This window comes from Sarcophilus harrisii, chromosome 2, assembly GCF_902635505.1.
Source record: "Sarcophilus harrisii chromosome 2, mSarHar1.11, whole genome shotgun sequence".
NCBI lineage: Eukaryota > Metazoa > Chordata > Mammalia > Dasyuromorphia > Dasyuridae > Sarcophilus > Sarcophilus harrisii.
The window spans coordinates 501,938,695-501,957,814 of NC_045427.1; the positions used below are offsets into that span (position 1 = coordinate 501,938,695).

Consider the following 19,120-nt stretch of genomic DNA (forward strand, 5'->3'; position numbering starts at 1 on the left):
AGCATATATTCCATATAGGGAAATGCACGTAAGTGTGAAACCCATAAAGCCTGTAAATGGTTAAAGGGGACTCTACTATTAAGGGGCGGGTCAGTTTTCCAAAAGTCCCCACAGCTACGAATCATAACACACTTGAAAGGAATTGCAAAGCAACCTTTACTGACACAGCTGTTGCTTATGAGTTGGGAATGAAATAAATCTGAGGGAAGAGAAGAAAGGTCAGAAAATGCAACTGCCTCTCTATCTCCTTTTATCATCCTCTCAGATGAAGAGATCTATTCTGCTGGTCATAATTAGAGCCCCAGCAGCTAGCAGGTGGCTCCCGTAACATCCAGCAGCCACTAACAGGTTGCTCCCTTAACACTCCACCTAAGTCAAAACTCCCCAGTTCCCCTCCACATCAAATTTTAATATCATTCACCAATTGGAGAATGGCTAAACAAATTATGGTTCATGAATGTAATGGTATATTAATTACTATTGCATAAGAAGTGATTATGAATTCAGAGAAGCACTGGAAAATACATAAATGAATAAATGAAGAACAAAATAAATGGAACTAAGTAAATACCTCTTCATATTTCAAAAATGTAAATAGAAAGAACAAAAAAATCAACTTAATACTGTAATTGTAATGATTACACTTGTCCTCAAAAAATAGTTAAGAAAATATATCTCCCTCCTTTCTTTGAAGAGGTATGGATACTGCCGTGTTATCATATTGGTTAATTTTTCTGAATACTTTTTTTCAAGGGACAACTTAGTGAATAAAAGAAGAACATCTATTGCAAATTGAAAGTGATATAAAAGCAAAAGATACAGTATCAGTAAATTAACATTTTTAAAAAGGAGAGTAATTTATGATTTTTTTTCTTGACTCAAGAACATAAGAATCTTTAAATCTAAGGAAGGAAAGAACTAACAGCGACTGCAGCCTCAAATTGGTTGTCACAGTATCCCTTTGTTGATATCTGAAACTAATGCCCAAATCCTTCTGGCCAACCTGGGCACCACCAGGAAGGTGAAGGAGACAAGAGTATCACAGGAAGACTAATTTATTTTTCTTTTAGGCAATTTCAGTGGAGGTGAACAACACAGATTACTTTAAGTCTCAGAAATCAAATAACAAGTCTAGTTTCCAGAAAGTCAGTCACGTTACCAAGCTAAGATGAGGAAATGTTATGCTGGAAAGGAGTATGAGAAGTGGTAGAAACATAGCAACATTCAAAGATTGAAAGATGGTATTTTAGGAGAGGTAGAATACTAATAGGTGGGAGAAAAATAGAGGCACTCATTAAAAAAAATTGTTCCCCTATCTACAAAAGGCTATACTATTTTAGTCATTCTACGCTTGGCCAGCTAGCTAATTCTTGGGTGCCCTGTCCACTACTTCTACAGTAGTATCCAACAAAACTTTATATGGACAGGGAGGAGAGGCAGCCAAAAGGAGGCTACTTTCTACCCCCAGCCATGCTGCTGCTCCTTCCCATGCTTTAAAAGAATCTAATCTAACCTTTGTACAACCCAAATGAAGACCAAAGTACTATTAGGTTTTAAGCAAAGTGTTACTTCATAGAAGGAACAGTTGTGGAAATAATTAATAGAATCAGGTTCCTAAGAAACTTCAGCTGACTTCATGGTAGAAGGAAAGAGAAAAAAAAGTTCATTTTTCTTGCCTTTGTTTTCAAAATTTGGAAAGCTGGAGACCATATGGGTGTGGGAAAGTCATAAAATATGGAGAAGTATGGGTTTGAGTTAAACATTAATTTTAAAAAGTGAAATTAAGGAACAACAAGGTTTAGTGGCTGGAGTACAGTAGGTATTACAGTGAAAGAGCATCTTATTCAAATCCCACCTCAGTCACTTATTATTACCTTGAACAGCCTCAGGAAAATCACTTTTTTCCTCTGATTTCTACATCCTCCTCTTTAAAGTGGGGAGGTTGGACTATATGGCTTCTGAGGTCCTGGATCTAAAGGGATTCCATCTTTTTACCAGCTGTATGATCACAGATAAATCACTTAATCTCCCCAGACTTCAGTTTCCTCGCCTGTAAAATGGGAATACATTGACCAGTATTAGCTACCTAGAGATCCAGTGTCCCCAGGCAACTCTCTAACACTATAAATTGAAAAAATAAGTGCCAAACTTCATGAATAGAGGAGTTTCATCCATGGGATTTCCCTACAATCAAGGAATACATAGGTCTGATTTTAAAAAGCAAAATCTACTTCATAGGGTTGTGAGACTCAAATAATATATGTAAGATACTTTGCAAACTTTAAAGCACTGTATTCAATTATCATTAAGTTAATAATTTTCTTGAAACACCATTATAAGACATAGTGCTGTTGTTAATCTTTGTTAATTTTTTTCAACTATATAAAGATAGGGTAAGAGATTATGAGTTTGATAAAAAGCTTCCTTTCTTCTTCACCTCTCTAGGGAAACTGGTTGAGATAGTGATTAAATATTTTTATATAGAATATAAGTGCTAATATACTTAGCAGCCCAACTGATGGTTTTAGACATTTTAGCTGCTTGGCCTTATGCTTGTCAGCTCCAGATGGCTTGGAAAAACCTTTGTCCTATCAGTAAAGAGTCGGCAAAAAGGTTTGCCTGAAGCTAGATCCACCAGGTGCTGTCCTTCAACACAAAAGGGAGAGTTTATGGTCTATTTTCTAGGTTGGAAAAGTAATCTTGGTTTCTGCAGAGTTGGTATGTAATTGCTGTTGTTTTGCTGTTGAAGTTGACTCTCCGTGGTCCCATTTGGGGTTTTCTTTCTAAAGATACTGGAGTACCTTGCCATTTCCTTCTCCAAGTTATTTTACAGGTGGCAAAACCAAAGCAAACAAGGTTAAGTGATTTGCCCAGGGTCACACAGCTAGTGATCCAAAGCTAGATTTGAATTCAAGTCTTCTGATTTCAGGAATGATATTCTACCTACTGCACCACTGTATTTTAACACTAATCCCTAGAGAAAACTTTTTGGGCAAACAGCTCAGAATTTTGTCACTGAGAATGGCAACATATACTCCATTCCATCCTAGCTTTCATTCATAATTTATCATGGTTTTTATCATCCATGAATTTGTTCAAACCTTCTTTAAATGACTACTGTTTCTTGGGGAAAATATTTCCATAAATTTATTATCCACTGTATCAAGTAGCACTTATTTTTCACAGGGATTACTTTTCAAGCTTCAAGGAATACCTCATCATTCTGATGTTCTAGAATATGGTAACCCTTTCTGGTTTATTCATTCAGTCATGTCATGATGTTAAGTTCTTGATGACTGCAGATCAGTATGTTACATGTAGATTTTTCCTTCTTGACATATAATTTTGGTATAGGCTTTAGTCATAGCCTTCCTTAAACAGAGTAGAGTCTTCATTTTTAGTCTAGAAATATAAAAGTGATGTAACCATTTCCTTTTTCAGCTTGTCTTACAGATGAGGAAACTGAAACAAATAGGGTTAAATGACTTGCTCAGAATCACACAGCTGGTAATTAAGTACCTGAGGTCAAATTTGAATTTAGGTCCTCTGACTTTAGACCTGGCACAAAGGTACTACTGTATCTTCTAGCTGCCTCAGCTTAACTTCCATTTTATTGAACTCTCAGTAAAGAATTGGCTTTTTTCCCTCCAAATAATCCCTAGATTTTAGACTTTTTGACTACTAATCATTTCTTCTCCCAAACGAAATCCCATCTCTCTTTTCTGATTGAATTTCTTTGATTTTTCCATCCTGCTAGAATGCTGAACTTTACTGTTCATTAGATAACTAATCTAGAGATGCTTTCTATGTTGATTCTTATTTACTATTGGGGATCAAGTCCATTGTTTCCTCTGTACTTGGCTTCTAAAATTGTATTAGAAAGCAGTTGTTTGACCTATCCTAAAAAATAGCCTTTTTTGTGAGTTATTCAGCCACTTTAAATAATGGTAATCCTCCATTATTATAACCTGGCCTAATTTTGCAGCTTCTCCAGTCTCATTTCATATACTAAACTCCACCTCATTTTCTTAATCTAGTGATTACAGCATATCCTTATTCACATCACATATTTTTATTCTTTAAGTATAGAATTCTCAGCTACAGAGATTCCATGGAACATCCCTAGTCTAATAAATTATTTACATTGATATTTTTGTCATTTGCTTATTTACTTGATCCTAACTTATTTGAAAGCTATGTGGCACAGTGGATAGAATACCATATCTGTACACATTTTTTTGTGTTCAAATTGGGCCACAGTCACTTCCTAGCCATACTGGGCAAGTAACTTTACGCTGTTTGCCTCAGTTTACTCATCTATAAAATGAGCTGGAGAAGGAAATGGCTAGCCACTCCATTATTTTGTCAAAAACAAAAATAAATGGGATCATGGAGAGTTAGACTGAAAGTAACTCAACAACAATATTTTCCTATAGAGGGTATAGCATGATAGATAGATAGATAGATAGATAGATAGATAGATAGATAGATATAGATAGATATAGATATAGATATAAGCTAGTAGGCATCCTCCTTCCACTAAGTTGAGATGCCATTTACATTAAAGTCCTTATTTCCCTTTGTCATTTTTACTTATTCATTTTCTTTTTCATACTTCTAATGTTTGAACCAAGGCAATTATAAAATCAATCCCTTATTCTAAGCAGCACCTCTATGTTTTGTGCCATAAATTGCATATTTTATTAACTATAATAAGAAATACATTTTTACGGATGGCATTTCTCAATTAAATTTTATTTATGATGCATGAAAAATTGGAGAAATAAAGTATAAAGAAAAAAATCAGAAAGAGTGTCCCTAAGCTATCTCCTTGGGTTGAGTCATCTTCCCTCTCAGAATAGATTTGTTCACTTTTTATCAACACAATGCCAGACAACATGGTAGCAACCTTTATATTGCAAGAACAGAACCAAAAGTCCAGACAGCAAATGTGCAGTTGTAGATTGCAGATGATATCATTTTATAGAAGAACTGATCCCAGGGCAGGAGTTCCAGACATAAGAGGATTGTCACAGATCCAATTCTTCACCCTAGCTCAACTTCTCCTCCCCCAAAAGAATGTCATTCATAAATGTTAGCGTCTGTTTCTCAGGGTTGCTGGACTTATATTGCAGTAGTCATCTATAAGTAATCTTTACTTTTTTCTGCCATCTCAAATGAGTTTTTTCCTTCTCCTTCTTTAGGATTTCCTTTTCCTTTAGGAGGTAGACACCTTTGTTGCAATGAAACACCCAGGAATAACTATATTGTTTTTGAGAAAACTTTCAAATTCCCACCAGTTTTTTTTAAAATGTGCCAACCACATTTTTTCCTCTTGGCATTCATCCCTAGATCTACTTGTTACTCTCTGTGAAGAATGCAAATTTTTACCAGTTTGGCCATCTGTTGGGTTGTTTACATCCAAAGTCACTAATCCACAAATAATGGACTCCATAAGTCATCTCGAAATATAGGGCATCCTTTTATCCCAAGGTTGTAATTGCAAATATTGCTAATTTTTACATTTGGCAAAATTTAAATCAGAAACTACCTTTATTTATTTATTTATTATTATGCACATTAGATCTTCATCAACTAATTTGCTTCTTTTTCTTTCTTAATAAAGATCTACAAGCAGCCATTGAAGAGGTATTGCCAAGCCTGAAGAAAGATGATGTATCTATCTTTTATCTGAGTAGAACTTCTACCACAGATGGTGTTGACTCTCTGCTGGACAAACTGGACGAAACTTCTGATGAACCCATCCCAGAGTCTTGGAGGTCAGATGTCGACTTTGCAACTCCTGCCTTATATATCTATACTTCTGGGACCACAGGTAAACAAAGAATAATGGTAATAATGATGGTAGCTAACAAGTTCTGAAAACAACAGACCTCTCCAGTGGGAGCTGAATATGGGGTTAAGATGTTGGTTTTCCCCTTCTTTGGAAAATCTGTTGAGACAATGAATGCTTTGCCTATAATAGGTCTTATTTCATAACCTGATCCCATTTGGCCTCCTACAGGAGAAAACCTTCCTTCACACATGGCACATATTTCATTACTCTTCCTGGAATGGTACGGATTAAGAGTTTTCTGATGACTATAAAAATATTTATTTTTTGAATTGAGTGATGATGAATGAGATCAGTTATGGAGTAAATTAATAGTTGGCAGGGGTTTTGTTAATTTATTTTAATGACAATACAACTTCTACATCAAGAACACATAAATAATAATGTAGACAAACAAAATAATAGTAAGGCTAGAAGAACTTGGGCCAAATTCAAAAAAATTATACTAAAAAAAACCCAGCAATGACAAAAACCTTGGTTTGAGGTTATAAAGTCATCCCCCTAAAATCCTGAGAGTTTAATACCCTCCCTTCTTAATCTAGACTTTTTTTCTTTTTTTTTTCCTTGCTATTGACTGCATCAGAGTTGCCCCTGGGGCAACTTTGGAAAATTCTGAGAATGGGGCCATCTTTGTAGGATTTAGGATCTGGGATAAATTACACTATGTAATTGAATTTACCCCATCCCCCACCACTCAAAACCATTCATCTTCTTAGAATTTCCTTAGTCTAAGGAAGAGCAGAGTGACCAGGCTTTTTGAGCCTGCCCTGATATAGACTCAAATCTGAGAAGTGCCCTGGTTCATAGAGTCTTAGATTTTTGATCCACTCTCTACCCTTGTTCCTATAGGATTGATAGTACAAGTCAGGTCACATCTGCTAGCTATGAACCCTAAGAAGCTTTCTCCAGAAAGCAGCAAAGAAAAGGCATAAGAAAGAAAATTTGGTGGCTCATTAATTACTATAATTCTAACTTTTAAAAATCTATTCAAAGCAATTTCCTATTTCTGAACCCATCCCTATACTCATACTAGAATGTTAGCAACTTGTCATTCTTGCAAAATGTTTTGCTCTAATGCAGTTTTCTTTAAAACGGAGCTTCTTGACGTGGGACTCATAAACCTTTCAAGAGGTCCATGAACTTGCATAAAATTATGTTTTTATTTTCACTATCCTTTGACTGAAATTTAGCATTTTCTTCAATTATGAACTTTTTTTAAAAATTATTATTCCAAGAAAGGCTTCATAGGCTTCACCGTACTGTCAGAGATCCAGAACACACAAAAAAACTTAAGAACTCTCACTCCAAAGTATTATGTTGAGATTGGGTCTGTTGTACTCTATTAGATTGTTATAACTTCAGGCTGCCTCATTTTCTTCAAAATAAGGATGATAATGATAATAGCCCCAAAGTTGTTGTGAAGATAAATTGAGATATTTGTAAAACACTTATAAATAGTGCCTGGCATTTAATAGGTGTTTAATAAATGTTTGTTGTCCTTTCCCCCCATTAGTATATCAGAATATTTGATCTAGTCAATTGAATAATTTTAAATGTTGATCAAATATGTTGTTTCTGAGTATTTTAAATGATGGAATGATGGTATATTATGTAAAGAGCTTAGTGTGTGTGTTTTTCCATATGTATTATTTCCATATATTTAGAAGGAGTGTAATGTCATGGATAGATTGCTAGGCTTGGAGTTATAAAGACCTATATTCAAATCCCACACTTGTTTACCAACTGTGTGACTTGGGCAAGTTGCTTTACTTCTATATTAGCATAGTGCTTGGCACATATTAGGCATTTAATAAATGTTTATTTACTAACTGACTATATGTCTCAGATAATCCCCTATGACTTATCTGTTACCAATTAACAAGCAATTATCTGCTAGGCAATGTGTGCTAGATATTCTCTTAGGATTTGGGGATCCCAAGACAAAAATGAAACTATCTACCCCCAAGGAGCTTTCTGTACATTGTGTAGGGGTAGGTATCGTGTACACTCAAGTACATAAAATAAATGCAGGGTAATTTCAGGGGAGAAGCATTAGCAGTTTGGAGAGGGACGAATCAAGCAAGACCTCCTCTAGGAGTTAATGTTTGATTTAAATTCTGAAGAAAACTAGAAATTCATAGATTAAAAGATGAGAAGGATGTTGTTCATTCTCAGAAACATACTCAGTGCCAGACATGTTGGCACATTGATGAAATCATAGATCTTTCAAACTTTTGTGCCTTCATATTTTAATATCTCAGTAATGGATTCATGATTCATGAATGTAGGCACTCTGTGATGATGCAAATTGAAACCCATCTATATGTACATCTTCTTACCCTGTTTTTGACCCCTATAGCCTCCTTGAGAGCAGGGACTGCTCTATTTCTATCTTTGTGGTGCCAGTGTATGGGGCAATGCCTGACACTGTAAACACTTGATAACTACTATTGAATTGTTGTTGTTCCTCCTTCATGAGGACCAGTGGTATCATGATGTTGGAGTATGAGTGATGTCTTGACTTGTATCTCAAAATGTTATCGAATTGAAAAGCTCTTGACAGCTCCAACAACCAAAGGAAGGCTGGCAAAATTTAAATGATTTGAGGGCAAAAGATTTACAAAACAGCACCTGGGCAAGAGGGTGAAAACCATAAAGACAAGAAAGTAAGGCCATAATAAGGCTCATTAATCAGGAGTACAGTGAGAGATAGAGAGACATTCTGGTGAGGGCAAAGATAGGTTTGGGTGACATGAGACAGAGAAATGAAAAGACAGGAGATTAAGAGCAGAACATTAAATTGAGAGTTCTAAAGTGATGAAGATGACATGGCTAAGAGTGATGATGTGTCTACAACATGACTAACCCTGTGAATGGTTGATGATAAGTCATGGATAAAGATCATAGCCAGCTGGTGCATAGTCTATTGAACCTGGAGACCAGAAGATCCGAGTTCAGATTTCACATCAGACACTTCTGGGCAAGGAAACACTTACCTTCTATTTGCCTCAGTTTCTTCAAAAGAAAGTTGATAGCAGCAGTTATCTCCCAGGGTCGTTATGAAGACAAAATGAAATCATATTTGTAAAGCACTTAGAACAGTCCTAGCATATAGTAGAGCTGAATAAATTATTGTTTCCATCCTTACTGCCAACCCCCTATAGAAGACTGAACCACTGGGATGCTAGTGTGTTTGAAAGGGACATCAACATTTATAATGAAGTACCCAAATATTTAGAAAAGAATCAATTGAAGAGAGAAAGATTATGAGTAGATATTAAACTACTATCAAAAGTAGTTTAGGGAAGGAGGGAGGGGGATATAAGGTAGGTGGGGCACTTACCTTCTTTCCCTGGTCTAGGGGATCAGGGTACTTGGGAAAACTAACAGTCAGCATTGCAGAGTAAAAAATAGCCAAAGACATAGTATTTCCTAAAAGAATCTAGGTTTCTGTGATTACTAGAAGGTTGAAGGAGATACAAAAGAAAAATTTGAGTGTGAAGGGAAGTTTAATAACCATCAAGCCCCAATTCTTCAGGGAACAATAGAAGGAAAGAGAAAGGGGACTAGATTCTAGGAAGGCTGGGCTGGATGAGACAAGGGTATGAAGTAAAGTATGTCAGAAGATGGATAGATTGATCAATAGATAGATTGATCAACAGAGCATTTATTAAAAACTCAGTATATTCCAGGCACTATATTAAGCACTAGGGATACAAATGTATTTTTTTAAAAGACAGTTCTTAACCACAAGGAGTTTATATTTATAAAGAAGAAAGACAATTCAGAAAAAAATATCTGAAAGATAGTAAGGGAGTGCTGACAAGAAAAGATGGTGGAAGAGTTCAAAGATCTAGGAATGGATCTGGCAGAGAAATAAGCCTGGGCACTTCCTCAAATAGAAGATATAGGTGAGAACTCACCAGTCAGAAGAAAGGACCAGGGAGAAACAGCATCTCTAGATTGAGAGGGCTGCTAGTGTAGTGATGGAAAAATACATAACAGACAAAAATGGAGTTAGGAAAGAAGTAGAGAAGGGTTAAAAAATTTTGTTTGAGGAGACAGTGACTTCAAATTACTGGGAAAACTAAAAGAAGTCAAAATTTTTTATCCAAAGGTCAGTTGGTTGGAGTCTCCATCCTTTGATAATAAAAGATAATCACTAATCCACTGATGTGGATCCTTCTGCAAACACCAAGAAGCTGAGGATGGTCAGTCATTCAATAAACATTTATTAACCTGCACTATGTGCTAGCCACTGTACTAGGGCGGGTAGTTAAAGTCTGTAGATCTGTATTCCCAGAAACTGGACTGAATTAACAAATGGTTCCAGCTCAGTAAATACATCCCAGAAAGACAAGTGATAAATTATATCAAGAAAATTTATCAGAATGTAACAAGTGGTACAATAGACTTTCCACATATACCTATTTCTCTTTTAATTTTAGCTGCATTGGTTTTGTTTGTGCAAAGTCTTTTAAAATTGTATGTAATCTATACTTAACATATTTAACATGTATGGGACTACCTGCCATCTAGGAGAGGAGGTGGGGGGAAGGAGGAGAAAAGTTGGAACAGAAATTTTTGCAGGGGTCAGTGTTGAAAAATTACTGATCTGTTGGTGTATAAAGAGATTGGGAGGAGGGATTAGAGAGTAGAGTAAGACAAGCCAGAGTGACTCCTGGCTGGATTCATGTGGCCATTCCTCAAATGATCTTTATCTTCGATAAAGATCAAGGACTTTTGCTGATCCCGACTCCCGCTGATTCTAAGATATCCAGGATGCTAACACGGTCTTCAGACATATGTTTTGTCAATAAAAAACTATAATAAAAAAATTGTATGTAATCAAAATTGCTCATTTTACCTCACATAATTTAGTCATACACTCTTGCCCCATTCACAGACCTAAGAGTTAATTTCTTCCATGAAAGGATCTTACATTCTTTTGTTTTGTTTTGTTTTGTTTGGGGGGAGGAGGGGATTGTGAAAGGCATTTGGCATTAAGTGACTTTCTCAGGGTCACACAGCTAGGAAGTGTTAAGTGTCTAAGGTCAGATCTGAACTCAGGTCCTCCTAACTCCAGGGCTAGGGATCTATCCACTATACCATCTAGCTGTCCCAGGATCTTACATTCTAATGAGGGAAATAACATGTAAATAACTAGGTACATTCCAGATACAGAGGAGGTGGAATATAATGGAATATATTTGTTGGTTAAATAAAAACAGTACTATATTTGATATCCTTTTAGTCTGAGTGCTTACAAGGAAAGCTAAGGGCCCTTTTAGAGAAAAGGATGTTTCCAGGTTTTCCTTGCATGGGCACATGAGCTAGAGAAATCTTGTGAAATCTGTTCCTTCTTTTTCCTTGCCTCCACCACTACTTTAAAAAAAAAATTATACCTAGCAGTCATGTCAGGACCCATTTGAGACATGAGTTACAAAGGTGAGATAGTTGAACTTTGAGCTGTTTTTCAAGTACATACCAAAATAGGAATTCCCTCTCATTCACACATACAGTGTTCCTAACAAGTGCTCTTTCAGCCTCTGCTCTACAAAAGTTTTTGTGTAAGTTGTTTTCCCTTAAAAGCTGGTTAGATTTCTAGGCCAGGCTACACAGTCTGTTTAACTGATAATGTATCTGCCATATAATATTATACTATGGAGCCTAACTACCCTATGTGAACAAAGTTCTATTGGAAAATTCATTTTCCACTAATTAGAATTCTACTTTGGAATTCCATCTCCCAATGACACTGTCCATCTCTAGGCCACTAGAGTAACTCTATGGGTCTAAGGAATTGATTCAGTAGGACCTACTGACTATATTAATCCACAAAGGCCTTTCCTTCTCCTAGCTCCTCACTCTTACTATTTTCCCTGCCCTTTCTTTTATGGTTTATAAGGTTGGGTCCTATTATTTCCTTTTCCTGATGATAAATGTGTGATTAAAAAGCTTCCTGTCCTACTTCCTTCTGCCCACTTGCCTTCCCTTTTCTTACTCAGAAATTGGATGGAAAACTTCAGTGAGGTGCACAAAGACTAAATTTCAGTGCAAAACTTAATAGGACCCTCACAGGTCCTACTCATATGTAAAAAGGAGTTTTCCTCCCCTCCACACAATATCCTTAGCAAATCTTCATGCAGCCTCTCCTGAATGTCTTCCAGGAAAGTGGAGGTAAGGGGGGATTCATTCCTACAGTGGTCCATTTATCTTTAGCTTATTCTTGATTGTTAGAGCTTCCTGCAGAAGGTGGTACTTGAGCTATGTGTTAAGAAAAAGAGAGACTTTGTGGGGCAGAAGTGAGATGCAAGAGCATTCCAGAAAGAGGCAAAAGAATGTGGAGCATTATTTATGTGTGAGGAACAGAGAAACTGTTCTGACTGGACTGAAGAATGTGAGAGAAAAGTCAAATCCACTGAGGCTGGAAAGAAAAACTGAGCAGTAGAATTTACTATTTGATTCTAGAAACAACAAGAATACACTAGAATTGATTGAGTCTGAGGTATTTCTGGTTCATATAGTTTGATATATTCAATAGAAAATGGTGACTCAATATTGCATCTCAAGGGAGAAAGGAGGCCTGAAAATCATGGTTATAGAGATGATAAATAAACACATAGGAATTGATGAAGTCACCAAGAGAGAGGATATAAAGAAAAATAGGGGGTCAGAGCCTTAGGAATATTCACAGCTAGAATTGATTTGGATGATGAATCTGCAAAGGAGACTAAGAAAAAGCAGTTAGACAAATTGGAAGAGAACGAGGAGAGGGAAGAGTCAGAAAAACTAAAAGAGGAGGAGAGTATCCAGGAGAAAACTGAAAAAGGGGCTGCTAAATAGCACAGAAGATAAAATTCTGGGTTTGGAGACAGGAAAATTCATCTTTTTGAGTTCCAGTTTAGAGTTTGACCCTGGGCAAATCACTTAACTGTTTACCTCAAGTTTCCTTATCTGTAAAATGAGCTGGAGAAGGAAATGGCAAAGTATCCCATTATTTTTGCCAAGAAAACCCCAAATGGAGTCATGAAGGAACAGACATGACTGAAAAATGACTTAACAACAACAAGGTTGAGAAGGATGAGAAATGAGAAAAGACTATCAGATCAGGCAATAATTTTTCAATAATTATGATAGGATAGTCTGATGAAGAATGGAGACACTTGGGTGTACTTGCCAAGTCTTCTAAAAGTGTTTTTTACTACCTTCCTTAACCCTTGTCTGTAATGTTCTTCTTTTCTAAAATTTAATCGTTCTCTGGGAGTAGGTTTCTTAGGGGGCTTCTGGCAACAGTCTTCCTTTCAGTTCAATGTAATAATCACCCCAAATGCAGCCAGGAGTTATAGGCCAGTCTTTGAATTGTCTCTTCCAAAATAGCCCAGTTAGCTTTCTTAGAGTCCTTAGAGTCCTTTGCCACTTCCAGCTTCAGTCTCTCTTTTTCCAAATCCCTAACCTCCAGCCTATACAAAGGTGATATATATATATATGGAATAAATTGATTCCTCCTCCCAGAATGGGATTGTGGGTTGTCTCTGGGCTTGTGGGAGCTCCTGGACTGAATCCTGACTTGTGAATCTCCCAAAGTGAATCCTGACTTGTGAATCTCCCGAACTTGTAAATCTTCTGGAGTGCCTATCAATTCCAGTGACTTAGCACCTTGTAAGAATCATAACATCTCCCACTTTCTTTTGATTTAGAACATAGGTGGTTATGACCTCCCTGACTTCTCAAGGAGGTGAGAACCCCAAAAAAGAAGGTGATCATGCCTTCTCTGACTATTCACAAAAGGAGTGAAAACACCATAAAAAGTGGTGGTCACACCCTCCCTGACTTATCAGGAAGGGAGATGAAAACACCAAAGGAAATGGAAAATCAAATCAGATTAGTGGGTTTCTGAAGGGGCTCACTCTTAAAACAGGTATACATAAATCCATCGATATGGGAGCAATTACACATAATTACATAAATTACATAAGCACATAGTAACATAACACAAACTAGTAGTGATGTAACAAATAGCATGAATCAACATGAGAAATTATACATGTTCATAAGTCCTAGAAATAGTCCAAAAGGAATCTATTGTCCATTAGTTCATGTGCCAGGAATCCAATAATTCCTACAAGCAATCCAATGATTTCTGCAAGCTTTGAAGTTCTGCAATAGTCTCATCTTGTGTTAGGGAATTCAATGATTCCTGATGGTTTTCAAGTCCTGCAACAGTCTTTAGCAACAGTTTTTCATCTCAAAGAATCCAGTGATTCCTGATGGTTTTCAAGTCCTGAAACAGTCTCATTATTAGCCATGCTCTTTCAGTGTCAGATGTTTTGGAGATCTTCTCCTTTGTTTTGAGGGTTTTTTCTCCTTTTCTGTCTCTCTCCAGATGCTCATTGCCACCCATCTGTTTCCTTCTCTGTCTGTAGGAATATAAGCAAACCCTTTCTTCCAAGCAGTGAACCTATCTAATTCCCTTCTATTTACCACTTTTGCGATTTCTCCTCATTACCTGGCATTTATATTGAAACTGTTTGTACTGGACACTGCCCTGTTGGTTTAAAAAGCCTATATTCTCCCCAACTGTAATCCCTTTCTGCCATCAGATTGCTTTTCTCTTGGTTGATCATGTAATCCCTTTCTGCCATGTGATTACTTTTAGGCTGATTGATCACATCAGAGTCCTGACCTTCTACAGACTCTCTGGGTATAAACTCAGCTGCCATCATGCCCCACCTGTCTTTTGATTGAGGTTTTGGAGCTGGGTCCCACCTCTCACTTCTCTGGATCAATCTACATTCTGAGACCCAGTGGAAACCTTGGTTGCATTTTGACATAGGGTTTTGGGGTTTCTCTCACCCTGTCCTCTCACTCTATCTCTGTATCTACACCAAGCTCTAAGATGTCCTATTTTTCCACACTGAAAACATTGATGACTCTCTCTAGAAGTCCTTTGCCAAGAGGGACCCTGTCTTTCCATGTTCATCATAGTCTGGGTATAATAAGCTCTTGTGCCCACTGTGGCACAGCATCTTATGATCTCCTCTAAAGGAGTATCTTTGTGTAGTCTCCATATAATTCTTTTGCAAACCTCATTAGCATTTTCCTTAGCCAGATGTTTGGTCATCATTTCTGTAGCTGCATTTTCTCCAATGGTTCTTGTTACAGCTGTTTGCAAACATCCCACAAAATCAGCAAAAGGTTCATTGGGACCTTGCTCTATTTTTGTGAAGGCTTTACCTCCATCTTTCTGTCTGGGGAGCAAACCCCAAGCTTTTATTGCAACCTTAGAAATTTGCTCATTTGCTCATACACTGTTATGGGATAATTAATCTGTTCTGAATTCTCTCCATACTGACTTGCTAGTTGGTCAAAAGTGACTTGTACATTAACTCTTGTTTGCCTATTTCGTTGGGCTTGAATCCTACATAATTCATGATACATCAAAAGCCACAAGTTTTGTCCAGGTTCTAAACATGAACTTGCTATGGATTTCCAGTCACTTGGGGTTAAGAGTTCATAAGCCAAACTATCTAGTAACATTTTAACATAAGAAGATGTAGCCCCATAAAGAGTGCAACCCTTTTTCAAATTCTTAATTTTTTCCACATCAAAAGGAGTGTATCTTCTCCTTTTTTGCCCTGAAGAGTCAATCTCTTCAATCACAGGGTATGCATTTATAAAATCAGATACATCCTGTCCTTCATTTTTCGCCTTAACTAATGCCTTTTCTAATCTTGATACAGGCTGCTTAATAGGAGGTGCTGATTGCGTTACTGCCTCTCCCCTCTTCCTTCTCCCTCCACCCATGAAGAGTTAAGTCATGAGATGGGGAATAATCTAATTTCTCCTGCTGTGAATTTTTATCTGATTCTTCATCCTTTTCACCTACTTTAGTTGGCACCTCCCCCCACCCTGCTCTTTCTTCTTTTCTCTTATTTTAATACTTATATAATTTCCTAAAGCCAGTTGTATTAAATTATATGTATTAAGTGTGTCTTTGGAAATTGAGTCAGGTCTATTTTTATTGTAGAATTGACATAATTGCTCTCCTACTAAGTTCTACTCCTCTAGATCCAATTCTTTTTCCATATAGAACCAAGGACATGTGTACTGTACAGTTTCTAAAAGTTCAGTGATCTACTCCCAAATTATAATCAAACCTTGGCTTTTCATAACCCTGACAATGCTCTCTAAACATTTTCCTTGAAGACTAGGCTGTTTTCTAAACATCTGTCCCATTTCAGCTGAAATTCTACTTTAGCTCTTTAACAAAGTTACCTTATTGTACTCACCCTAATTTCTGGGTCAGAGAGAGTTTTCTACTGGATCAGGATCAGAGGCTTTTCCACTGAAATCAGGATTGTGTCTGTCCCACATTCAGGCACCAAATGTAATGTTCTTTTTTTCTAGAATATAATCGTTCTCTGGGAACAGGTTTCTTGGGGGGCTTCTGGGAGCAGTCTTTCTTTCAGTTAAATGTAATAATCACCCCAAATGCATCCAGGAGTTAAAGTTCAGTCCTTTATTGTCTCTTCCAAAATAACCCAGTAATTCTTAGAGGCCTATCTGTCTCTTTGGTTCCAAGAGCTCCTGTTGCTAGTCCTTTGCCTCTTCCAGCTTCAGCCTCTCTTCTTCCAAATCCCTAACCTCCAGCCCACACAAAGATGATATATATGGAATGAATGACTCCTCCTCCCAGAGTGAGATTGTGGGTTCTCTCTGGGCTTGTGGAAGCTCCTGGACTTAATACTTGTGATGACTGTGTATTTTAAAATCAGCCTGAGTCAGGAATTCAGTTAAGGGAAAATCTTCAATCTTTATTCTCAGTAGAGGTGAAGAAGGATCGGAGGTAAAGGGGAATCAGAGGTAAAGGGAGATTAGCAATGTCAGAAGCTGTGTCAAGAAGCCAGCCAGACCAGAAGCCACCAGATCAGAACCCAGGCAGCAGTCTCTCTCTCCGCCTCTCTTCCTGCCCCTCTGCCTCCACCCACCAAAATTGTCATTTCCTATACAACACATCAGCACTTGCACAGAGAGTGGGCGGGGGGCCATTCTTTCTCCAAGCATGTATATTAATAGAGTATGGTCCAATTACTATTTAGCTTCACGTGCTTGAGACCTCAGTGCATCAACTCAAGCCTCAATCAGTACAATACTGACTTGTGAATCTCCCAAAGTGAATCCTTACTTGTGAATCTCCTGGAGTGCCTATCAATTCCAGTGACTTGGCACTTTATAAGAACTGTAACACTTGTCTGATTCTTATCCCCACTCCCACTTTGAAGCTTCCCATTACCTCCAGGATCAAATATAAACTCTCTATTTGGCATTGAAAGCTCTTTATAAGGATCCACATATGCAAAAATGTTTGTAGCAGCCCTTTTTGCAGTGGCAAGGAACTGGAAACTGAACGAAATTCATATGGTATATGAATGTAATGGAATATTATTGTTCTATAAGAAACGATTAGCAGGATGATTTCAGAAAAACCTGGAAAAACTTACATGAACTGATGCTAAGTGAAATGAGTGGAACCAAGAGAACATTGTACACAGTAACAACAAGATTGTGTGAAGAGGCTTGTTTGTGAAGTTTTATTTCTATTTCATATTTTTTGTTTTTAAATATGCATGTAGATATATGTAATGAATTGTATATATTACTTTCAAAACTATCCTAATGTCTGTAGTCCCTTCTGAACTCTTTCTGTTCTATTCTGTATATTTAAATAAAAATCTTTCATTTGTCCTCCCCCAAAAAAGCTCTTTATAATTTGATGTCTTCCTACTTTCTGATTTTGTTACACTGAATTCACATTTGAACTTAGGTCTTCCTGGCTCTAGGTCTAGCACTCTATCCATTGCACTACATAACTGACCTCAATCCATTATAATGAAAATCAAATAAGATGAGTATAGAACGCATTTTGCAAACATTAAAATGCTATAACCACCTGTTATTATGGTTACCTACCTCCTCACAGGATTGTTATAAGGAAAGGGCTTTGCTAATCTTAAAATCACTGTGTATATGAATTATAATGATATGTTTGCAGATGGTCTCCCTCAGCCTATTCACTCTTTCTGCTGTGTCTTTGCAAAGGTCTCCCCAAAGCTGCAGTGATCAATCATCGGCGCATATGGTATGCCAGCGGCATCATTGTTGCGAGCAATATCACTTCACAGGATGTGATCTATACTTCTCTGCCCTTGTATCATAGTGCTGCCCTCCTGATTGGATTACATGGATGCATCATAAAAGGTAAGCTTGCCTTTTGCGTTAAGGATTCAGTCAACACCCACATCTCAAAAGAGCTAACATAGAGTTTGCAGCTTAAAGGGTCAGATTATACATCATAGAAAAATTAGGTGGTGCTGTGAGTTTCACTTAAGTGTGCCTAAGAAAATCTACTGCGCAACACAAGATTTCCATATTCTCCAGCCATTTCCTCCCCTGGATTGGTGTTGGACTAATGAGCAAAAAGAAATTTATTATAAAGCTTTAGAATTGGAAGAGTGACAGAAATCATCTAGTCCCATCTCCCCATTTTAGGTGCAGAAAAGAAGCAATTTGATCAGTGTTGTTAAACAACTGACTTCTAGTTCAATATTATTGATTTAAGTTCTAATTCTGCTTTTTATTACACAAGGTTCTTTATCTTTCTGTGGTGCAGTTTACAAATCTGTAAAATGGGGGATAATGACACATGTATTAACTACTTCATAGAGTCATTGAGGGAAAAGAGCTTTGTAAACAATAGGTTCTTTATAAATGCTGGATTTCTTGTTGTCACTGTCCTGCATTGTCTTCTGAAAGGAGTAGCCAATGAAGTCTTATGCACCCTCCTTTAAACAAAAACAAAGAGTTCTCAATTGTTCCTATTTTTCTGTTTTAAATGTGTTTTTGTTCATTTTTTTCTGGTTCTATATGCCCCTTTGGGGTTTTCTTGACAATGATTGTGGGTGGTTTATCATTTCCTTCTCTAGCATATTTTATAGATGGGGAACTGAGGCAAACAGTGTTAAATGACTTGCTCAGGATCACAGCTAGAAAGTATCTGGGTAATTTGTTGTTGTTTTATTATGAGAAAACTCCCAATGAGAAAACCCTCTCTGCGAATGCAAATCAATACATGGCATGGTCTGATTATAGTTTTACAGTCTTAGGGGAGTTGCCTGAAAACACCGCAAACACTTAACACAAGCTAAGTAACCTGCCCAGGTTCACATGGCCAGGATGTCTCAGGGAGGACCCCAGCGGTAGGCT

At 37.2% G+C, this 19,120-nt stretch overlaps 1 protein-coding gene across 1 annotated transcript in view; it reads left to right on the forward strand.

Annotated features, from left to right (window-relative positions):
• SLC27A2 (solute carrier family 27 member 2) overlaps window positions 1–19,120 on the forward strand; it is a 67,557-nt gene that overhangs the window by 12,890 nt on the left and 35,547 nt on the right. Inside the window, exons 2-3 of the mRNA XM_031955179.1 lie at window positions 5,627–5,836; window positions 17,957–18,115. Coding sequence (XP_031811039.1) covers window positions 5,627–5,836; window positions 17,957–18,115 — 369 coding nt within the window. The remainder of the gene's footprint in view (window positions 1–5,626; window positions 5,837–17,956; window positions 18,116–19,120) is intronic.